Source organism: Haliotis cracherodii, unplaced genomic scaffold (assembly GCF_022045235.1).
Source record: "Haliotis cracherodii isolate W230 unplaced genomic scaffold, xgHalCrac1.p SCAF_13, whole genome shotgun sequence".
In the NCBI taxonomy this organism is placed as follows: Eukaryota; Metazoa; Mollusca; class Gastropoda; order Lepetellida; family Haliotidae; genus Haliotis; species Haliotis cracherodii.
Genome location: NW_027266268.1, coordinates 37,111,238 through 37,133,334, shown reverse-complemented (window position 1 = coordinate 37,133,334; position 22,097 = coordinate 37,111,238). Strand labels below are relative to the sequence as shown.

The following is a 22,097-nucleotide window of genomic DNA, read 5'->3' as shown; positions in this document are numbered from 1 at the left end:
ATAGAACCCGGGCCTTCGACGTGACGATCGAACGCATTAACCCCATTACACCTACAGGAAATTGCTAAAAATGTCATTCAAATGCAGTTTTTGAGCATACACTTTCTGACATAATATTTAAACTTATATCCCAACAAGATCACTCTTTGTAGTTGTTGGAGTAACTACGGTAATAAATCCAAGGCCCTCAGGTACTCTCGCTCGTCCCCGAGCGTCAGCACGAGAAACGAGAGGATTACCGTAGTTAGGTCGAAGAAGTACTCGAATTGCCATCCTGGTAATCAACAACAATTACCGTATTTTACCAACCAAAAAATACCTTGGATACGAGGTGTACAGTCGTTGACAGATAGAGGTGAAAGGTTACTGAGAGTTGTAGGTGTGAAGTTGCGGACAGGTATATGTGAAGGGGTTTCTAACAGATATAGGTGTACCTTTACTGACAGATATATGTGAAGGGGTTTCTAACAGATATAGGTGTACCGTTACTGACAGATATATGTGAAGGGGTTTCTAACAGATATAGGTGTACCGTTACTGACAGATATATGTGAAGGTTTCTAACAGATATAGATGTACCGTTACTGACAGATATATGTGAAGACGTTTCTAACAGATATAGGTGTACCGTTACTGACAGATATATGTGTAAAGGATGGTGATATTGTCTTGTGGTACAATTGCCTTCTTGTGTCAAGTAGCTGACTGTTGCGTTCCTCTGTTACAGGATATGGACATACAACCCCGACCCGGAAACCGTGTTGTCATCCGACGACGGCAGCCCACCAGCACGCCTCCTCTTCTGGACCAAGAACCCACCAGAGAGACAGAGAGAGAAAAACTGTCACACCTCAAGATATTACTGACCAACTCATAGTCTTCCACTGACCTTATACACTAGTTATGTTAGCTGTATGAGCTATGAACTATGACAATACGATAAGGTCGTCTTTGTTATTATGACGTCATAGTGACGTCATTACTGGACAGTTGTGACGCTACACTGACGTCACTACTGGTGAAACTACAATAACTTGAACGACCGTCACTGTTAATATCGTTGGGCATATGCGATGTAACATGAGACAGTTTTACTTTGTTACAACGGGAATAGGAAATAGTATTTGAAATGACACGGTAAGGATAAGACATATATGTGATATTAAACAGTGGGGATAAGATACATCTGTGATATTACAGTTTGAATGGGATTTACCTTTGATATTAGACAGTGGGGATAGGATATATGTTTTATGACGTATTGAGAATAGAATATACTCACCGTCAAAAGAAACGCGAACCATTGAAACTAGAGACGTATGCACGTTAGAAGAGATGTTTTCCCATAGTGTACCCTAATGACAAAACTAACAATCAGTCAATTGTCTTTATTCTTATCACGATACGCTGCACGTGATCCTGCACGAGACAAATGGTGCATCTCGAGTCATGGATCTATGACGTCACATGTGATGCGATCATGAGCGTCGGTTCACACAACATGCCAGTGTGTTCGTTTGTGCATCGAACCAATCTAATATCTCTGGAATACGAGTAATTCAGCATATATTAACCAACAAGTATGGTTTTCGCGTTTCTTATATCGGTGAGTATATATATCTGTGATATTACACAATGGGGATAGGATATAATATATATGATGTTAGACAGATGGGTAGGATAAACCCTGTAATATACAGTAGAGATAGGATATATCTGTGACGTTACACAGTTTGGATAGGATATATGTGTGATGTTACACAGATGGGATGGGATATACCCTGTGATATACAGTAGGGGTAGGATATATCTGTGATATTACACAATAGGGATAGGGTATATCTGTGATGTTACACAGTTGGGATAGGATATATCTGTGATATTACACAGTTGGGATAGGATATATCTGTGATATTACAAATAGGGATAGGATATATCTGTGATGTTACACAGTTGGGATAGGATATATCTGTGATGTTACACAGTTGGGATAGGATATATATGTGATGTTACACAGTTGGGATAGGATATGTCTGTGATATACAGTAGGGGTAGGATATATCTGTGATGTTACACAGTTGGGATAGGATATATCTGTGATGTTACACAGTTGGGATAGGATATATCTGTGATATTACAAATAGGGATAGGATACATCTGTGAGGTTACACAGTTGGGATAGGATATATCTGTGATGTTACACAGTTGGGATAGGATATGTCTGTGATATACAGTAGGGGTAGGATATATCTGTGATGTTACACAGTTGGGATAGGATATATCTGTGATGTTACACAGTTGGGATAGGATATATCTGTGATGTTACATAGTTGGGATAGGATATATCTGTGATGTTACACAGTTGGGATAGGATATATCTGTGATGTTACATAGTTGGGATAGGATATTCCCTGTGATATACATAAGGGAAAGGGTAAATCTGTAAACTGACACAGTGGGGACAGGATATACCCTATGATATACAGTAGGGATAAGATAACTTTGTAAGCGGGCAGGATATAATGATCTGTGATACAACACGATTTAGTCACGCTCATGAATGGCGTTAATGACGACACAAAATGAATAGTTCCTGATGTTAGACACTGTGCGAGGGGACAGTGGGGGGACTCGATGACAGCCTGGTGTTATGTAATAGAAACTATAACCTCTCAAGTCAACTAATATTTGAAGATATTGCTTTAAATATTCATGACACGACACAAGAAACTGTCTTCATAATTCTGGTGTTAGTTGTGTGATTGCTACCTCTTCGGCTGGATACCATGTTCGACATATCCGTTGTTTGTACATTGAATCTATGCTCTACATTCGTTTTTTTGGTCATAATAATGGCATTTACAAACATCTTTCTGGTCATTCAGAACAGTACTTAGATACATTGTGTTTTCAATGCATTTAACAGATATGTAAACACATTCGCAGTCAGGCTAAATTATAATAAGTTGCTGTAGTTTAATTTGGAAATGCTTGCACCTAATTTCTGTTGTTTATTAAATTAGTATAATTTACTACGCGAACAATTCTAGGGTTTATAGAACACGTCTTCGCCATATACTTTTCAGAAACTTTAAGAAAGCACTTAAAACACGTCGACACCTACGTTAGCCTTAGCCACACCATGCAGAGTGTACACACATCAATCGTGATAAGGAGGTCACGAGGTTACGAAAGCGTTAAACGAACAATGTTACATTATTAACAATAGCTTATGTCGAAGTTCTGTATCTGGGCCACGACTTGTTGTGCCAAATATTGAATAAAGCTCCGTCCGTCATTACGCGGACATTTTCTCCTGGACGGGAAATAGCTAGAATGCATCCCCGCCCTCAAGTATCGATTTAGTGATCCTGGATATCGACTGGAGTGATCAGAGTATATACACTGCACTTGAGGGGTGATTTTGTAAATAGCCACATATAGAACAAACCCACAATAAATGTTTTATATGAAAATAACTCACGTTTGCTTTGTACTTTGATGGCAAATGGTATCGTGGTGGTATTATTTATGAATTCATATCTGTCCTGAAATAGTGGATGTCAAGTGCCTGCATCACAATAACCTTTGATCTCGGTCCACAAGTGAGCATTGGGTGACTTGCTTGCGTCGAGGGATGTGTGAAGCTTGGGACTGTATAAAGAGTAACCTTGTTAGACTGGACAATTTCTGCTTGGTACATATATACAAAGGGCATTACTTCGTACCTATTGGGAATACAGGCTAGTTAACTGGTAACGGTATTTTTTTGGTATTTTTATCGTTTCATCTACCAAGAAATTTCTAAGCCACAGCCTCTGCCTTTGTTGAAGCGGCGGTAACGACACACTGGCTATTTTTAACTTTGACATACAAAGAAGTATAATATGCTGATTGAGAACACGTTTTAGTAATATATTTAGAGATTAGGTGAGATGAAATGGGGTTAAACGTGACGTTCAAGAACATTGAACTCATAGAACGACGTGCATGCAAGTGTTTGTGTGTGCGTGTATGTGTGTGTGTGTGTGTGGCTGCTTGTACTTAGTTCGGACTAATGCCAAGTTTATAGTGGTAACCAATTGAGATACCATGCCGCAGTTTAACATCAATACCCCACTCAGATACAGTGTACTGACTCCGAGCCGACCAGTCCTTGTTTTAGCCCCATAATGACGAGTGTCAGGTAGGGTAACAACAAGTACCATCTTTTAACGACTTATGGCAAGGGAGAGAACTGCCTATAGATGTCCAGTTTCAACCCTTGCCGAACTTGGCTGGAATGTCTTGGCTCGATTGTAGGACCACCAAAAGCTATTACGAGTTATGTCCCTTCTATGTCCTGCCTATTGACCTATCCGATTCCTCCTCTCATAACACTTGCATTTGCCTCAAACAAAATGGCGGCGCCCAGTCAAGACGATCTGATCGATAATCAAGATTTTCATTGTAATACCTCGCGAAGTGCATCAAATCACTTCAGCATTTTGATTAAAAACATGAACAGATTTGGAAAATATCTGTCGACGCCCAGTTGACGGATCACATGCTCTACAAATCCTGCAATCGACGGAAATATGCACGGCAGTCGCCATGTTGTTTATAAACCGGATGTCAATTTCGTTAAGCTATTTTGATTGGACTAGCCAAAATATAACTCCATAATTACAGCCTAGTTCAACGAGGGTAGAAACTGGACTTAAAGTCAGTTAACTCCCTTGCTTCGGGTAGATCCATGGGGAAATAACGGGTTTCATCACCAGGGCCGAACATTTCATGCAAAATTAAGCCCTTGGCGTAAATGCGGAAAATGTGCAAACGCGATTAAAGACTCCATTTAACTTAATTAATTAACTCAATATATAACTCTTCTCAAATTTAAAGGTACAATGAAACAATAATGTGTCACTTAAACACCATAACGTTATTAACTACAATTGAGAGGTCCAATGTATCTCATAAATATGGACGCCTCTGACAGCGCTAACAGTCTGAAGAGTTAGCCATGTAATACTGTCCCAGTCCACATGTTCCGAAACATCCCCAGATGAAACCTGGACTCATCTGTGAACAATTGTACTGTCCCAGTCTTGTCTTCTGAACCTCAGGCGCTGTCTTCACAAAGGTTGGCGTACCTGACGGTGACGTGGAAGCAAAATTGGGCGTAAGGCTTGACGTCGGGCCGGATGTCGTGCTCCCTCAACCGGTTGCGCGCGGTTCTGCCACTACTTGTTTTCAACCTAGTAATTGTACGTGCTGTTATTGTGGCAGTTTGGTATCTATAAATGCACCAATGGAATATTGTTGTCTTGTTGACGTACCGTCACACGTGGACGACTGGTCCGTGACAAGTGATGAGTGTTGCCCTATTGTGGAGTCTCCAAAGCGATTATATTGTGTTTCGATGGACATGAAAATTCTGGCAAATACGTTTTGCGCCATTCTGTTTGGCAGCATACACCCTGCCCGTAGACGTTGGTTTTCACAACCTGTAACATTGCGTTAGCGTTTTTGACGCTTAACAAAAGTGCTTTTATGAACACCTGTCAGCTAAAAAATGCGCATGCAAATTGTAAAAATCGAGGAGAGGTCTTCATAAATATGTTCTGAAAGATGCATTTATTAATATCAGAATAAATTTATATTTATTGTAATGAATTTATAATATGACAGTTACTAGATTCCGTTTGAAAATATTTAATTTTTTTCAAGGATAAATAGGATAGTGTATTTCTTATACTCTTGTGATGTTAATAGATATAGAACAATTTAAGCAACGACACATTGGGACCCCCTGTCAACGGAAGAGGGAGGATGTTGCTGGACTGTAGACATTTTTACAGAGATTTTATGTGAGCTTTTATCGCTCTCGTTCTAACGCACGGGGAACGAACACACACACACGTATTAGATGACAGAACAAGACGTGAGACTACTTGGTACGTGTCAGGGACATGAGGCCACCCGTTGTCGGGATGGGGGTTATAACAAAGGGGCTGTCTTTCCGAGCTGATGCAATTGGAGCCATTAGGTTTTTTTTTCTGGCCTTCCATGATAAAGCAAAAATAGCATGACTACAACAGACACTGTAATGTACATTGTACACACCTTGAAGTACACCCCTTGCAATGTACACATCTTGATATACACACACTTTGTAATGTACATACCTTGTAATGTACATATCTTGATATACATACACCTTGTAATGTAGACATCTTAATACACACACCCCTTGTAATGTACACACCTTGATATACACACCATGTACTATACACACCTTGATAGACACCTTGTAATGTACACGTCTTGATTATACACCTCGTAATAAACACACTTTGATAAACACAACCCTTGTTATGTACACACCTTGATATACACATCATGTACTACTACTACTTCTATACACACCTTAATATACAAACACCTTGTAATGTATACACTTTGATTATACACCTCGTATTAAACACACTTTGATAAACACAACCCTTGTAATGTACACACCTTGATATACACATCATGTTCTATACACACCTTGATATACACACATCTTGTAATGTACACATCTTGATATACACACACCTTGTAATGTAGACACCTTGATATACACACATATATAAGCCTACCGTGCCATACATGTCTATACCTTATAAAACCCATGCCCGGGCCACAATCCAGTACTGCAAGGCAGCGGTACAGCATACGCACGCACGCACTAGCGCACGCACACATCGCATACATAATTCTCAGATTTATCAGTGAGTGAGTGAGTTGGGTTTTACGCCGCTTTTAACAGTATTCCAGTTATATCACGGCGTGTCAGCCTAATGTGGGAGGAAAGCCCGAAGTGATGCAGGTCTCAGACGTTTACCAGTTCGGTGAAACCCACGAGCACGGGTATGGTGCTGACAAACCTAGAAACATAATCGTGGCGAACCGGGATTCGAACCCACAATCATAGGTTTCTGGCGTGCCCAAGGGATGAAACCCTGCATAGCGAATCGCGGCGCCTTAGACGACTGGGCCACCCGTGCCCCCCTCAAATTTATCAACGTAGTCAGTCACAATCAATCCTCGCATACCAAGAATATCTTCTTCGAATGTTGAGTAGCATGTAGCAGAGCGGCTGAAACTCAGTTGTAGATTGGTTGATAAGGAAATAAGATGGAACGGAGCATTTTGGAGTCGGTTAATTTCCGAATGAAAAAAATAATTAGCCTTAATTTACCAGCCCCGCTCTGATGGTTTGGACCACAATGTCTCTTGTGAGTATTATATCAGAGCTTGAGGTTATTCTTAATTAATATTTTACCGCCTTGAAAATACACTCAGTCGTACTCCCTTCGCATAAATTGCGAATTGACATCTGATCCTCCTACAGTCAATCTAACAGTTTCTAACGTGTCGGCTATGTCAGGCAGCACACGATGAGGCGGTGGTAGCCTGGTGACGTGGTGACGTGGTGACGATAAGGATCAGAAGAAAATAAACTTGAGTTAGATTTCACGTTTGCCATGGATAAGAACGGTAGGCACATGCTAACTGATTCACGTCATACTTGACTAAAGTTGCCAATGTACCGACTGAATACCGCCCATATGCTTCCGTTGGGAGGATAACGCTGGCTAGCAGCCTTAAGGTGACTAAAGCTGATTAGTTTCATTTATCGATTTATTGAATTAAAACATGTTAAAATATTTTTAACAGGGTACATTGATCAGATAGATATATGTTAATAGTAAATATATAATGAAAGCTTAGCCATCAATAAAACATTTTGCAGACATTTTGCATTATATACGGGTACTTCCCTAAGTCAACAAAATTCACTCAAATGTCAATACTCGGACACACGTACCATATGTGTCTTTATACATCCCCCCAACCCCGCAACCCTCATTAACACCCTTTAGAAGTATGTTCTGAAGTTAATTCAATTTCAAGGAATCCTTCTGTTGATGTATCAGCTTCTTGAAGCCACGGTTCTCGGAACTGTACTCAGACACACTTCGTACACCGGTTCCGCAACTCTTGGGTGTCATGTACCTATCATACCTGATTAACAGTCTCACGATGAAGAGTGACTAAAGGTCCAGACCGACATGGTATTACGTATATAGCTGACAAAGAAAGACACTACTCAGCAATTGAAATATTCATGATGCTGATCCAACTGTTCCAAGAATACTTATGATCAATAGAGGAATCGATTAAAAAAGTTATTCACGCTGAGAAGTTCAACAGAATCACTCTTGGAAATGTTATGCTGCTTGGGGTTTCTGTTTACAAATAGCACCATGGGCGAGAACTACTCAATAATAACCTCTTACATCTTTTTTAATTAATCGTTGGTACTTCTTGAAAAGAACCAATTAGGTGGATCGATAACGGTTCAATGGAGGCGTTGACTTGGTGATGGTGACTTGGATGTACGCTGACACTTAACGCTTAATGCTCCACCAACTTGTCTTGAAGAAGATGACGTCTGGGCGTAGCATGGACAGCTTTGCCTCTCTGCTGGTCATCCTAGTTCTGACCACTGGTTTCAACGGGTGTCTAGGTTCTTGCTGGATTGATGGGTTGTTGAAAGCTGGGAAATATCTACAACATTCAGACTTCGCCGAAATGCCTCACAGCTCAGTATTCTCATGTGCTGGGGAATGCTACAAATATGGAATATGCAAATCCTTTAACTTCAATAAGAAGACACGATCTTGTTCTCTAAATTATGAAGATGATGTACTGAGATCTGAAAACCTGATCACTGCTGACAATCGGATGTACAGTAAAATTGAGGGATGGCCAAAGGTGGGTGCCCATAACAATTAATTCTTAAATTGGGGCACGGATGGCCCAGTCGTTTAAAGCGCCGCGATTCGCTGTGCAGAGTTGCGTCCCTTGGGCACGCCACAAACCTATGATTGTGGGTTCGAACCCCGGTTCACCCTGATTATGTTTCTAGGTTTGTCAGCTCCATACCCGTGCTCGTGGGTTTCACCGAAGTGGTAAACGTCTGAGATCTGCATCACTTCGGGCTTTCCTCCCACATTAAACTGACACGCAGCGATATAACTGGAATACTGATACTTTTAAAGCGGCGTTTAACCAAACTCACTCACTAATTCTTAAATGTTGTTCATAGATTTGATTTGTCAGTTTTACATCTTTATTGTCCCTTTGTTGTTGCATCCTGTATGCAGTGTTCGAAATAGCTGCCTGCCCGCAAGCCAAATGCCAGTAACTTTTAATTTGGGCTAGTAGCATTTCCGTAATGCTGGACCGACTGTCTAGTTGAAAACGTAATCAATACATATTTATTTGGACGAATCATAAAGTTAGGGTGTCATTTAATGTCAAAGTCTGCTGTCATTTTGTTTCCATGTCGTGTTTTATCGAATTGTTTTGGGCAAGTAAAATATTTTCAGGGCTTGCGATATTTTTTAAACAAGTCTCTCTGGCCAGTGAACTTTGGAAACCAATTTATACAATGCCTGTACGTGAGGTGAGGTGAAATTGGGTTTAACGTCGCGTCAAAGATTATTTCACTTATATGGCGACGTGCATACACGTGTTTGTGTGTCTGCTTGAACTAGCCAGGGCTTGCACTTGTCCGGACTGATGCCAATTTATAGTGCTAGCTCACTGAGATACCATGCCGCAGTTTAACATGAATACCCCACTCAGACACAGTGTACTGACTCCGAGCCGACCAGTCTTTGTTGTAGGCCCTTAATGTCGAGCGCCAGACAGGGTAACAACAAGTACCATCTTTTAACGTCTTTTGGTATGACGCAGCCGGGGGTCGAACCCCGGACCTTCAACTCTCCGGGCTGACGCTCTACCACTAGACCACGGAGGCGGTGCCTATTTGGCACGCAATGTTGAGATGTATTGGGTTATAAACAGTCGAGAAATGACGATAGGACACAGGCATTAACTATGGAACTGAAACGATTTTTGCTACAGCTCGTACCATCAGCATAGGTATACGGGTACAGGTAGCTGAACGTTAGTTTCCGGAAGTGTACTTACACGACAATATGTGTTGTCATCAAAGCATTGAAACAAAGTTGATCTGGAGGAAAACCTGCCCAGTCAAATTGATCCTTTCTCAACAAATCTCCTGAAACAATGGGAAAAAACCATGTAGGTCCATTGTATATTTATATATGTTTATGCACCTAACACAGTTGTCATGGGATTACAGATTATTGGACAAAATAAACAAAACAAAATAAACAAGGTACATTATCATACCTCCATGTCAGAATGACGAGATCTGATTGGTCCACATGACTGTGTAGCCCGCCTTAGGGGGTTATGGATTTCTCAGCGGGTGAATACATTTTTTATACCCCGCCACAAGCAGTGCAGACTGCACGTGCATTTCTGAGAGACAGAATATATCCGTTCTACCCCGCTTCACTGCTGAAAGCCGCACCCTTTTTTCAGTCAGCAGAAGTCACGTGACAGCACGAGCTAACCTCAGCTAAACGAAACAGCTGTTTTCTATCAATTTTAATTTTGTGTTAATTCTTTTACATTTTCACATAAAAACATGTCGGTAGGATAAATTCTTTGTAGCAAGATCACTCGGGGTACATGGGGTTTTATGCTACCTTCGTAAGGTTTTATGCCACTCGTCTCCTAACGCAGGGCGCACTAAACCCCTCGTACCCCGAGTGACCCTGCTACAACGTATAATGTACTTGTTTTAATGCCTACATTCTCGTATTCGTTTTATTTGGTTTGCTCAAGGTGAGGACAGCAGGAGCTTGTATGAACCAGATCTGCGGAAAGCATGAGAAGTGTGTGCTGACCCGCGTCACCAGTTCTGTCTGTGGTAAGGCTTTTAAATTAATTCAATTTATCACTTAACAGTTTCCTTACACAAATAAGGGAACTAACGATCGTATGTAGCTGTTGGTGGGGTGTATATTTACAACACACTGGCGATGCATCTGAACGCAACATCCAATCACACTGAAAATTCACATCATGCACGAGCAGCACGTGATGCACGAACACACAGAAACGTTGTGGGTACAATGGAGGGTGGGGGATGACGTCCATGTCCATAGTTGCCCGAGTGTTTGGCAAATCAAAGAGTGAAATGTATCGACCTTGGGCCAGATGACGTCAAACAGGTTGGATTGCAACGAGACCTGGGCATGGCAGGTCTCAAGAGTGAGTGAGTGAGTTGGGTTTAACGCCTCTTTTAACAGTATTCCAGTTATATCGCGGCGTGTCAGCTTAATGTGGGAGGAAAGCCCGAAGTGATGCAAGTCTCAGACGTTTACCACTTCGGTGAAACCAACGAGCACGGGTATGGTGCTGACAAACCTAGAAACATAATCGTGGCGAACCGGGATTCGAACCCACAATCATAGGTTTCTGGCATGCTCTGCACAGCGAATCGCGGCGCCTTAGACGATTGGGCCACCCGTGACCCCCAGGTCTCAAGAACGACACCTAAACAATATCGTCTTAGTTTATTAATTGCACTACGCAATAGATTCATATCTGCCTCTGTTATCAACAGCGCCTTCGTACAATAACAGGAAGGCGAATTTCAACATCTACCGTTATAATCTGGCTCTTTGCATCCTTCCTAAAAGCAAGGCATTCCCTGGAAGGCGTGGCCCTAACGGTTTACCATAGGCGGCAAAGATGGGAGCGGTGAAGGTAACAACAGGGTGTTGGTTTGGTTTGTTGTTTTACGCCGCACTCAGCAATATTCCAGCTATATAACGGCGGTTTGTAAATAATCGAGTCTCGACCAGACAATCTTGTGATTGATATCATTAGCATCGATGCACGCAATTGGGATCGATGAGTAACAACAGGGGCACATTGTGCACCAATGGCGTTTCACCATGTTAACAGACGAATCAATTTGTTGCCTCAGATGAACAGATGACAGAAACATTGTTGGCGACGTAGCGGCGAGGGGTATGCCAGGGCAACAATTCTTGACTATAATCGGTATAGGATCGGTAGCGTCATAGGGTGGGGCAGTATCACACATGTCGTTGTTCACTACACTAGAACTAGAACGGTAGAAGATTGAATTACAAGATGATAAAGCCAGACCTCATCGTGCCTAGGATGTAACCGATTCTCTCTCTCCGAAGGCATACGGACATAGGATTGGCCCGTTAAGTCTCCTGACATGTCCCCCATAGAGCGTCTGTGGGATGTTCTCGGGCGCAGAGTGTGTACCATAGACACAGCACCCGCCAAGGTGGCCCAGCTTGGGTGAGTGAGTGAGTGGGTTGGGTTTAACGCCGCTTTTAACAGTATTCCAGTTATATCACGGCGTGTCAGCTCGATGTGGGAGGAAAGCCCGAAGTGATGCAGGTCTTAGACGTTTACAACTTCGGTGAAACCCACGAGCACGAGTATGGTGCTGACAAACCTAGAAACATAATTTGGGCAAACCGACTTTGGGAAGCTCTTCAGGAGGAATGGCGGGCAATACCAAGGGCAAGAGTCTGCCATCAAGGTGTCATGCATGTATCGCCCAACATGGTGAACACAAATATTGATCTACACGCCCGAAATTAATTCTACAGACATTTATCGACATTACACCGTCACTATCACTTCATCTGTTCCCTTATCGTTGTAGTATATTTACATTGACCAAACACTTGCCGGTGCTACTTATTGGGTTGGGTTTGACTATTCCTTGAACAGTATTTAATTATATAACGGCGTGTCAGCTTCAATAGGAAGAACATGTAGCTTTTAGATGTCTACCACTTTGGTTTGAACTTTTTTAGAAATTTTATCTAAATATTCTACAGACGATACATATCTCTTCATAACAAACCGTTGATGGTCGAGATAATGTACAAAGTTAAAGATTTCATCAACAGATACTGATATCCTCGACGCGTCCCAACCGGGTTCAGTCGTCATTTCCGAACATTATGCAAAAGGGGCTGGTCACGTGACCACTGGGAAATCATAACTTGTGTTATAGACCTGGAAAAGCTCTTTGAAATTTACATTCGATGGTATCACTAAAATAATTAAAACACCAAACTGATGACTTTTCAGCCATTTGAAGTCATATCGGTAATTATTAAATGTCCATCGGTAAACCCTTATATTTCAAGACCAATGTCAAAAATGTCGCCGGGTTGTTGGGTTGGGACAAAGAGTAAAGAAAAAAGTCAATGCACGTTAAATTAAAGTGGCCGAAGTGGGCAAAGGACGTTTCCCAAGTTCCCGAATGCATTAGTACATGAGTAACATGTATCAGATATAATAACTTACATAGTGTACAAGAATATAGTTCACTTTTATTGTATGTATATTGTCCACTATAACACCATTAAGTGGCACTGACACAGGTCATAACATGCCCATGTTCAATGTCAATGTCACCCCGACACAAAAAGGAAAATACATGCGTTCCTCTTCATCACCATGCATCAATGGGGCACTTAGTCTTTCCAAAAAATTAAAAAATTTCATAAATATATAAAATTTCTTAGGCAAAGCGAAACGGTTTATTCGACGAATGACGGCTGAAAGGTTTCCAAAGTAACTTACTTGAAACGTTGTATTCATTTCCTAACTTCAAGAACATGTTATTTACCTGCTACTCTTTTTCATTATGATAGCAAGGGAATCGGCAAGATTGTAATTTACGATCCTTCGTCTCTGACAATGAGAACCACTGGAAATGCAAGTTTCTTTTCAGTCGTCACAATCCATTGACCACTGGATCAACATTAAGCCATGGACAACATAGCGTGTGGTCTCCCTCTGGCATATTTTAGTTCACAATGCTTCACAGAAATTAAAAGCGTTCACTTGACAAGAACTTAGTTCTGAAAAATATCTGCCGTGGGTCCCCACATATTGTTTAGGTCCTACTTTAGAGGAAACATTTCCATGGTTTTACCGATGACTGACAAGCTCTTCTCTGTGTCAAATGAAATTCACCGGCGCCTCTTCTTAGAGTATTGAATTTGTTAGGAGTGACACGGCGTCACAAGTAACAAGAGAAAAGACCCAAATCAGTTTCACTATTAACAATGTTCAATTATTACCCAAACCTACAGTTATTCAATATTTACACAATTGCGATACAATCTGGCAAACTAACCTATATGTGACAAAGAAAAATAGGTGAATACTCAACGTGATACAGAAAACTCCACCAATCGGACACAATCCGGAAGCTGGTCACGAACATATTCCGATCACAATTCGATTAGCCCACGACACATTGTTCACAGACTCAGTCTAACTCAAATCACAGTTCCACTTTCCTGTCTCTCACAAATGACCGAAAAGCTAATGACAAATGTATACACACGTGTCAGTTCTGAACAGTAAACGTCAAGTTATGCACAAGTTCTGAAATGCGAATGGCAAGTTATGCACACGTATCAGTTCTGAAATGCGAATGGCAAGTTATGCACACGTGTCAGTTCTGAAAGTCTAATGGCAAGTTATGCACACGTGTCAGTTCTGAGGGGCTAATGGCAAGTTATGCACACGTGTCAGCTCTGAGAGGCTAATGGCAAGTTATGCACACGTGTCAGTTCTGAAAGTCTAATGGCAAGTTATGCACACGTGTCAGTTCTGAAAGTCTAATGGCCAGTAATGCACACGTGTCAGATAGGGAAGTGTGTTGCTCTCTCGACATATATGGTCAATACAAAATATAATGTTCGGGCAAGGTAGGTATCGAGGGGTAAGAGGTAAGCACCTACCTGATTATCCTTGTACCTTACTGGTTGTGGTGTACATGTAGGTTCCTGATTATTCAGGATTGTCCGTGTACCTTACTGACTGTCCGTGTACCTTCGATGATTGTCCGTGTACCTTACTGACTGTCCGTGTACCTTCCTGACTATCCGTGTACCTTCGATGATTGTCCGTGTACCTCACTGACTGTCCGTGTACCTTCGATGATTGTCCGTGTACCTCACTGACTGTCCGTGTACCTTCCTGACTATCCGTGTACCTTCCTGTTTGTCCGTGTACCTTCCTGACAATCCATGTACCTTCCTGTTTGTCCGTGTACCTTCCTGACTATCCGTGTACCTTCCTGTTTGTCCGTGTACCTTCCTGACAATCCATGTACCTTCCTGTTTGTCCCTGTACCTTCCTGACTGTACATGTACTTTCCTGATTGTACGTGTACCTTCCGGAGTATCCGTTCACTTACTGATTTTACGTGTACCCTCCTGATTTTACGTGTACCGTCCTGATTATCATTATACCTAACTGATAATAAGTGTGCCTTCCTGATTGCACGTGTACTTCCTGATTGTACGTGCACCTTCCGGATTATCCGTGTACCTTCCTGTTTGTCCGTGTACCTTCCAGACTGTACGTGTACCTTCCTGATTCTCTGTGTACCGTCCTGATTATTCGTGTACCGTCCTGATTGTACACATGTACATGTATCTCCCTGACTGTCCCTCTGCCTTAGTGATTATCCCTATACATTCCTGTTTGTCCGTGTACCTTACTGATTATCATTATACCTAACTGATAATAAGTGTGCCTTCCTGATTGCACGTGTACTTTCCTGATTGTACGTGCACCTTCCGGAGTATCCGTGCACCTTCTTGATTGTACGTGCACCTTCCCGACTGTCGTGTACCTTCCTGACGGTTCGTGTACCTTACTGATTATCCGTGTACCTTACTGATTGTCCGTGTACCTTACGGACTATCCGTGTACCTTACGGAGTATCCGCGTACCTTACTGTTTGACCGTGTACCTTCTTGGTTGTCCGTGTACCTTCTTTATTGTCCGTGTACCTTCCTGGTTGTCCGTGTACCTTCCTGGTTGTCCGTGTACCTTCCTGATGGTCCGTGTATCTTCCTGCTGGTCCGTATACCTTACCTTGTGTGAGCAGTACACCATCAGTGACCGTGAGTGTTGTATCCAGTTAATGTCTCCGTAGGTGTGACAGACTTTGTGTGGTTGGGGGCGTCTCGTGTTGAGGAAGAAGACACGTGGAAGTGGCTGGATGGGCGAAAACTCAACTTTGCAGCCTGGTCACGTCATGGTCCACAACCGAACGACTATGAAGAGAATCAGGACTGTCTTGCCGTCATCTACAAAGATGCCACATGGTCTGACTGGTTTGATAATGGTTGCTTTACGGAATCTTATTTCATGTGCGAATTTATACGGAAGCTATAGCTATTATCGTACACGTAACCGAGATGCGAGGACGTATACCATCCGCATGATCGGTTTTTTCACAGGGGGGCACGGGTGGCCCAGTCGTCTAAGGCACCGCAATTCGCTATACAGAGTTGCGTCCCTTGGGCACACCAGAAACCTATGATTGTGGGGATGCTGTGATTAGGTGGTGCTTAGTCTGTGAGAAGATAGCTCATTTCATGTGTTCAGACCGTAAACAAAATTTGTATTCCGTTTAGGGTTTAATCACATTTGTAAACATGTTTAGATCTAAACAAGTCGTGTAAGTGTTGACAATCTAAGCACTTTGTTTACAGTGTAAGTTATGGCTGAGGTAGGGCAGGGGAGATTATATCGTGATTGTTATTTACGCTACCTGTTAATACCATATATGGCAATGCACTAAATAACTGTAAATTAGTAGCGGTCCATTATTCATTATTTGCCCCTTATAATAATGGCTATTCTATTAGTAAGTCACGTGACGACAAGAAGGTCCACCTTGAACCGGATATGAATGCGTAGCAGATGAACAGAAGTAGACTTGATGAGTGAGTGAGCGAGTATGATCTTACGCTGCTTTTAGCAATATTCCATCAATATCACGGCGGGGGACACCAGCAATGGGCTTCACACATTGTACCCACGTCGGGAATCGAACCCGAGTCTTCGGAGTGAAGAGCGAACGCTTTAACCACTAGGCTACCCGACCGCCCCTCAGACTTGATAAACTGAATCGAGGAGTCGACTGGAATATCGAGGAACTGCTGTGTTGTGCATTTCTTGTCCGGGAGTGGACATTTAAATTTAAATTCAAGTACAAGTTTATCACGTACATCTCGACGTCCCAATCCATCCGTCTCGATTTTCTCAAGATTTGAATTTTAGTGATTAGGGTTTACCATGATTGGTTTATATTTATCCTCCCATATAATTGCAACTATCTTCAAGGTATGGTTAATACGCTGGCATTTAAAATGCGATAGTCATCTGCCATCACTTCCAAATAATTTCGTTTTAGCTGAAGATGGAACCCACTTGTTTGCGTGTGCTTCAGTTAATGGTTTTAATTTTACAGTATTACAGTGTTGTAGTGGTAATATCGAAATATGTTTTGGGCGTATTAACCAAGTGTTGTCGTGGTAATATTGATGTTGTTTTGTTGGTATTTACCAAGTGTTGTGGTGGTAATATTGATATTGTTTTGGGGGTATTTACAAAGTGTTGTGGGGGTAATATCGAAATTGATTTGTGGGTATTTACAAAGTGTTTTGGTGGTAATATTGATATTGTTTTGTGGGTATTTACAAAGTTTTGTAGGGGGTAATATCGAAATTGATTTGTGGATATTTACAAAGTGTTATGGGGGTTATATCGAAATATGTTTTGTGGGTATTTACCAAGTGTTGTGGTGGTAATATTGATGTTGTTTTGTTAGTATTTACCAAGTGTTGTGGTGGTAATATTGATGTTGTTTTGTTAGTATTTACCAAGTGTTGTGGTGGTAATATTGATGTTTTGTTGGTATTTACCAAGTGTTGTGGTGGTAATATCGAAATTGTTTTGTGGGTACTTACAAAGTGTTGTTGGGGTTATATCGAAATATGTTTTGTGGGTATTTACCAAGTGTTTTGGTGGTAATATTGATATTGTTTTCGGGGTACTTACCAAGTTTGTGGTGGTAATATTGATATTGTGTTTTGGGTATTTACAACGTGTTGTGGGGTAATATCGAAATTGTTTGGGGGGTATGTACAAAGTGTTGTGGTGGTCATATCGAAATTGTTTTGGGGGTATGTAGAAAGTGCTGTGGTGGTTATATCGAAGATGTTTTTCATACTTAGTGGTTAATGAAAATTATCACCATCATAGAGGATAGTATCTTCCTGAATTGTATAATAAGCTTAAGGGAGAAATAATTGATGATAAATCTCCCCAGTTCAGAAAACACTGATGTATTACAATCAATTATCAGGAACTTAAAACATGTATTTCCTTTTAGGTAAAAATTGGTCACAAATTCACGAATACTAGATACAAAATCTAAAATTGTTGAATTACGTTCCAGTAATAAAATCATACGTCTTTAACGAGTCATGTTGTCTGTTAGTTTGAAACGTTTTGCAATATTGAAAAATCTATTTCATCGCCACAGCTAAGGATATATATAATGTGCTAAATATAAAACGTCCAAACGTTCTCATGGTTAATTCACAATAACGTCATGGTATAATAAACGAGACGTAATAAAATATTCACTGATTGACATTATGATTCTTAACATGCTACAACCCTGGCCACTCGAGCGTTATGAATAATAGGAAATGTTTTACGTCTTGCCTTGGAAGTGTATTAATGGCGCCGGGTAATAACTTACAGTAAACTACGGTTATAACGAACACGCTTATAACGAACTGGCGGATATAACGAACTGATTTTTAGGTCCCTGCCATTTGCTGTATTTGTGCTGGATATATGCTTATAACGAAATACGGTTATAACGAACTAGAATTTGTAGTCCCTTTGAATTCGCTATAACCATAGTTTACTGTATATTGTTTTCTCTGTGTTTATAATTATCATCCACTGACATGTACAATACTACGCTCTGAATGTTTTTAACATATACAGTAAACTACGGTTATAACGAATTCGCTTATAACGAACTGACGGATATAAGGGAACTTACTTTTTTGGCCCCGACTACTTGCTGTAGTTATAACGAACTACGGTTATAACGAACTAAAATTAGTAGTCCATTTGAGTTCGTTATAACCGTAGTTTACTGTACTCAATCCTTTCCACGGAATGTTCGACGAAGCATCACGTGCTTGTGTGTTTTGACAAGTTCAAGAATAAAGTGAGTGAGTGATTGAATGTTGTCCAATACCGCAGCCAGCGCTATTCCAGTTATATTAGGTTTGTCGGTAATTAATCAATCTGGACCAGGAAAACAAATGACTGAAAGCTTCGAATGCTTTCTTGCTGCTTAATGCGACCGCCTCTGTGCCTATAGATAGAGCGCCTGCCAGAGAGATCCTAATCAGTATACTCTGATTACACACCAACTAAAGATATCATAGTGATAGACACCCTCTAGACACCCGCTTTAAATAAAATCATGGCGATAGACACCCTCTAGACACCCGCTTTAAATAAGATCATGGTGATAGACACCCTCTAGACACCCGCTTTAAATACGATCATGGTGATAGACACCCTATAAACACCCGCTTTAAATAAGATCATGGTGATAGACACCCTATAAACACCCGCTTTAAATAAGATCATGGCGATAGACACCCTATAAACACCCGCTTTAAATAAGATCATGGCGATAGACACCCTATAGACACCCGCTTTAAATAAGTTCATGGCGATAGACACCTTATAGACACCCGCTTTAAATAAGTTCATGGCGATAGACACCCTCCAGACACCCGCTTTAAATAAGATCATGGCGATAGACACCCTCTAGACACCCGCTTTAAATAAGATCATGGTGATAGACACCCTCTAGACACCCGCTTTGAATAAGATCATGGTGATAGACACCCTCCAGACACCCGCTTTTAATAAGATCATGGCGATAGACACCCTATAGACACCCGCTTTAAATAAGATCATGGCGATAGACACCTTATAGACACCCGCTTTAAATAAGTTCATGGCGATAGACACCCTCTAGACACCCGCTTTAAATAAGATCATGGCGATAGACACCCTCTAGACACCCGCTTTAAATAAGATCATGGCGATAGACACCTTATAGACACCCGCTTTATATAAGATCATGGTGATAAACACCCTCTAGACGCGCGCTTTAAATACGATCATGGTGATAGACACCCTCTAGACACCCGCTTTAAATAAGATCATGGTGAAAGACACCCTCTCAGAAGTTGTTTTCTCAGCAAACTATTTTTTTCTGAAGTCATTTCTAACAAACTATTTTTTTGTAACATACAGCTGAACAAACTATTCATTTCAGATGGTAATTTTGCAATTTTATTATAGAGTAAAATATGCAATCATATTTCAGCAAATGCAGCCTGTGGTGTATTATAACATGAACAGCTATAGAACACCCGTTATAATAGTCTTTTTCATTCCCTGACATAAATACAGTAGTCCTGTTTGAGGACGCGGTAATAGCTGTTTCTTTAGTCCCGGCCCGTATCGGTGGTATACTTCCAAGCCATCGTAACTGTACCAACCTTTGCCTGGCACACACACACACCCCACGAAATGACCCCCATTGCCATACACTAAAGCATATAGTGTATATACTCGTTCATTCATCTGAATAACATTGGGGTATCTGGTGAGAGGACAATTGTCTATCTCTATGTACACTACTGGTGGGGAATCAATGGTGAACAGTCTTGAAGAGAATGTTCGGACACCAGAACAATTCTCATTTGAGTCTTTACCCTGAAACAGGCATGGTCGAGGATCATGTTCATTGGCAATCCATAAATTTAACTTCTCCTGAAGAGTAGTGTGTTGACCCTCCTCCCACGACAAAGAGATGTCAGTACTTGTTCTGTGAATGACTGGATTCTCACAGTCATCTTTTGCACTACATTCTGATGAAAATTCAGTGGTGATATTTCAAACAGGAAAGCATTCTAGTAAAGGTTCAGCGTGTGAAAAGTGATTTTCAGGATGTGTGTCGTTTGAGTGGAAACATGGATCAAGCTTCCAGATTGATGAAATCAAAGCATGTGAGAGTGCAACAGTGCGCAAGCAACGTGAACAATCTAGAGTTTGAGTCCAAGAAATGCATGGATTTTATCAACAATAAACTTTCTGGACTGAGTTCTACACGACAAGAAGAATTAACATACTGGACCAGGAAACAGAAAGATGCAAAGGGAAAGCTTGAAGAACTTCAAGAGTTCTCCAGGAAGATTTGCATATTGAAGGATGAGTATGGCACTTTCTTTGGTAATACAGCAAAAGACGCGGCTGTCTGCCGCAAGACTGACAAGGGCAAAAAGGCAATGAAACGTAAAGCTACTCATTCCATTGGCAAAATAGTTAAGAAAATGAAACCTTCTCATACTGCGGGACAAAATGTCCTGACAGGCTTTGTCACTAGACACAAATGTCGGAACAGTAGAACTGAAACATACGAACACTGTAATCAGACAATGTATACAGCAAAAACAGAGCAAGACGTGTCTCTCCAGCAAAGGATGATGGTGTGCATTGACGTGTTCAAATAGATGTTTCATCACAACAGAAACACTTATGACCAGGTCATATCCAAAGATCATATAATATAGTTTTATTTGAAGGATTTTGGTGAAAATTGTTCATACCGATACCTTTTCATTTAATACATATGGTTTATTTGTATTTCAAACCATTCCTCAAACAAACCACAATATAAATATGTTCAACATTTATCAGTGAATAAATGTGTTCTTTTACAACATTGTAGCTTGGTTATTTCTGTTTGGAAATTGTTAAATTGGACGCCTGAATATTTGTACATGCATTTAAATAGCAAAATGTGCTGAACTGAAGCCATTAACTTCATATACAGAAATAGCAACAAATAAGATTAAAGTAATAGTGATGTTGCGCCGAAGGCGGCGGAAATTTTTTACGTTTATAATGCTGGAATAATTCTTTAATTTAATAGATAAATGTTGCAATGACATGCAAAATTATATCTGGAAACAAACTATTCATTTTTCTCACAGTAGTAAACATTCTATTTATTTTACTGATTATCTCCAACAAACTATTCATTTGTAAATACTTCCGGCCCGACCCCCCCCATAGAAATCAAATGGTCGCTCCCTTATATGCCGAGGGGATAAGAAAAAGTGTATAATCGAGAAATATATGTCTCTCATGACATAATAGAACAGTGTACCTGTGTTGCGTTCCAGACTCAA

At 40.9% G+C, this 22,097-nt stretch overlaps 2 protein-coding genes across 2 annotated transcripts in view; both read left to right on the top strand.

Moving 5' to 3' along the window:
• The window catches only part of LOC139459291 (uncharacterized), a 39,398-nt gene extending 35,953 nt beyond the window's left edge, over positions 1-3,445 (top strand). Inside the window, exon 8 of the mRNA XM_071240744.1 lies at positions 728-3,445. Coding sequence (XP_071096845.1) covers positions 728-877 — 150 coding nt within the window. The 3' untranslated portion in view covers positions 878-3,445. The remainder of the gene's footprint in view (positions 1-727) is intronic.
• Positions 3,446-8,451: 5,006 nt separating this feature from the next.
• LOC139458687 (uncharacterized) lies at positions 8,452-16,182 on the top strand. Its single transcript, XM_071240100.1, has 3 exons — positions 8,452-8,808; positions 10,759-10,843; positions 15,941-16,182. Exons 1-3 carry the CDS (start codon positions 8,452-8,454, stop codon positions 16,180-16,182), a joined length of 684 nt encoding a protein of 227 aa, XP_071096201.1.
• The last annotated feature ends 5,915 nt before the right edge of the window (positions 16,183-22,097 follow it).

Coding starts and splice junctions, on each gene's coding strand:
- LOC139458687 (XM_071240100.1), top strand. CDS start 8,452: ATGCTCCACCAACTTGTCTTGAAGAAGATGACGTCTGGGCGTAGCATG. Junction 8,809..10,758: donor AAATTGAGGGATGGCCAAAG/GTGGGTGCCCAT, acceptor GGTTTGCTCAAG/GTGAGGACAGCAGGAGCTTG. Junction 10,844..15,940: donor CGTCACCAGTTCTGTCTGTG/GTAAGGCTTTTA, acceptor ATGTCTCCGTAG/GTGTGACAGACTTTGTGTGG.